This window comes from Silene latifolia, unplaced genomic scaffold, assembly GCF_048544455.1.
Source record: "Silene latifolia isolate original U9 population unplaced genomic scaffold, ASM4854445v1 scaffold_57, whole genome shotgun sequence".
Taxonomy (NCBI): Eukaryota; Viridiplantae; Streptophyta; class Magnoliopsida; order Caryophyllales; family Caryophyllaceae; genus Silene; species Silene latifolia.
Window position 1 is genome coordinate 5,842,955 of NW_027413480.1, and position 1,799 is coordinate 5,844,753.

General features: G+C 38.0%; 1 protein-coding gene across 1 annotated transcript; it reads right to left on the reverse strand.

Moving 5' to 3' along the window:
- Window positions 1-984: 984 nt before the first annotated feature.
- Window positions 985-1,434, reverse strand: LOC141639740 (uncharacterized). The gene has a single exon (XM_074448788.1). The coding sequence runs from the start codon at window positions 1,432-1,434 to the stop codon at window positions 985-987; it is 450 nt and encodes a 149-aa protein (XP_074304889.1).
- Window positions 1,435-1,799: the final 365 nt, after the last annotated feature.

Below are 1,799 nucleotides of genomic sequence, written 5' to 3' on the forward strand. Positions count from 1 at the left end.
TGGCAAGCTATCTCCGGTCGTGAGTTCATTACTTTCAAATAGTGTTATGCCTTGTACATTTATCATTCGGGTATAAGGTATTGGCATAAGTTCGTGGCAAACACTTTTATTGCTAGAAAAGAAGTCAATCACTTGACGGAATTAGACTTTGTATACCTTGAGTCCTTCTTGAATGTTGGTGGGTGATGCGTGTATTTTATATAAGATTTTTACCCTATATTTACACGTATCTCTATGCTATTTATGTGGCGACCAGCTACAAATGCCCCCGAATAGTCTACTTTGGTCTTTTTTGTCTTAATTGCAGGAATGAGCCGGAACGAGCATAATCGAGCCTAAACTTGTCCCGTTTGCATGCATTTTGGAGAAAGAAGGATCGGAGCCCGGATATTGTTGCCTAAGGATGCGTGAAGTGATCCCGGAGGATGTTTTGAGTTGATCTACGCTGCTACAATGCTTTCATTCTCGATCGACCGAGTTTAGTTGTCAAAACCGATCGATCAAGTAACTATGACACTTGAGTTCCTCGATCGAATGCTTCTATATGCTCGATCGAGATGGGTGTCTTTTGAGTTCCTCGATCGAGTACTTATGCTACTCGATCTAGAGGCTTGTTGCCTTTTGTCCTCGATCGAGTAGTTTCATTTTACTCGATCGAGAGGTTTAATCTGTTACGCAATCTTTTGGTATCTTTCGGATATTTTAATTTGAAACTTAGAATAAATAACAACTAGGGAAGGACGGCAGTCATCTCTTCTTCTGTCTCTCATCTCCTCTCTTAACACTTTACTCTCTAGACCTAAATTCTCCATTGCTTGGAACTCTATTGTATTCGGTATTTCAGATCTTTATTTCAATTAATTATTTTTTTTTTTTTTTTTGGGAAAATGTAAGCTTCTCATTGAAAAATATAATTGTCCCTTACAACATTACATTCAATACAAATCCACATGCTGTCAAAACAATTAGCAAGCTAATAATAACCTAGGCAGACTGTAGGTAATGCACCCAGTCTAAGACTCGTCTATTCTGAGACTGAATTACACAAGTGTTTAGTCTATGCTGCACCTCCATTTTAATCATCCTACAAAGGACTGTAGGCCTGAGAACATACCCTTCTATCCTACACTTATTCCTGCTGAACCATACATGAGCCAGAATGCTTGCTAAAATCATAGCTATGATCTTCTTCCTGCTAAGTTCAGGCGTCCTCCACTTTACCCACCAGTGAATACATTCAGTGACAGGTAGTTGCAGTAAGCACCAATCAGAAATTAATTGAAGGCAGATTCTGCTATAATAACAGTCAAAAAACAAATGACTGTGACTCTCCTCAGCATCACCACACAAGAAACAACAGTTGACAGTTGTAATATTCATCTTGATAAGCCTATCCTGAGTTAAAAGTCTCTGCTGAGCAACAAGCCACACCATGAAACTATGCTTTGGCACAATCCACCTATTTTGCATCCATGGATACCAGCTGACTATAGGCCTCGCAGGTCTAAGCCACTCATACCCCTCTTTGATTGAATAATGCTCCACATTGTTGGAAGAGAATAACTTAGTCTTATAAATATTTCAATTAATTATTATTGCTATTGTTATTCCTGTTCTATTTATTTCCTTTCTCTTTCTTTCTTTCTCCTGTTTTGTTTAGCAAATTAGCACTATGTTCAATTCATTTGTTTCGTTTTTGGTTATTGATTCCTTATTAATTATGTATAGCTAATTCTCTTATGCTTGGACATAAGGAGAGCCATGGTAATTAGGGAGATTATGAATAGGTGATTAGGGTT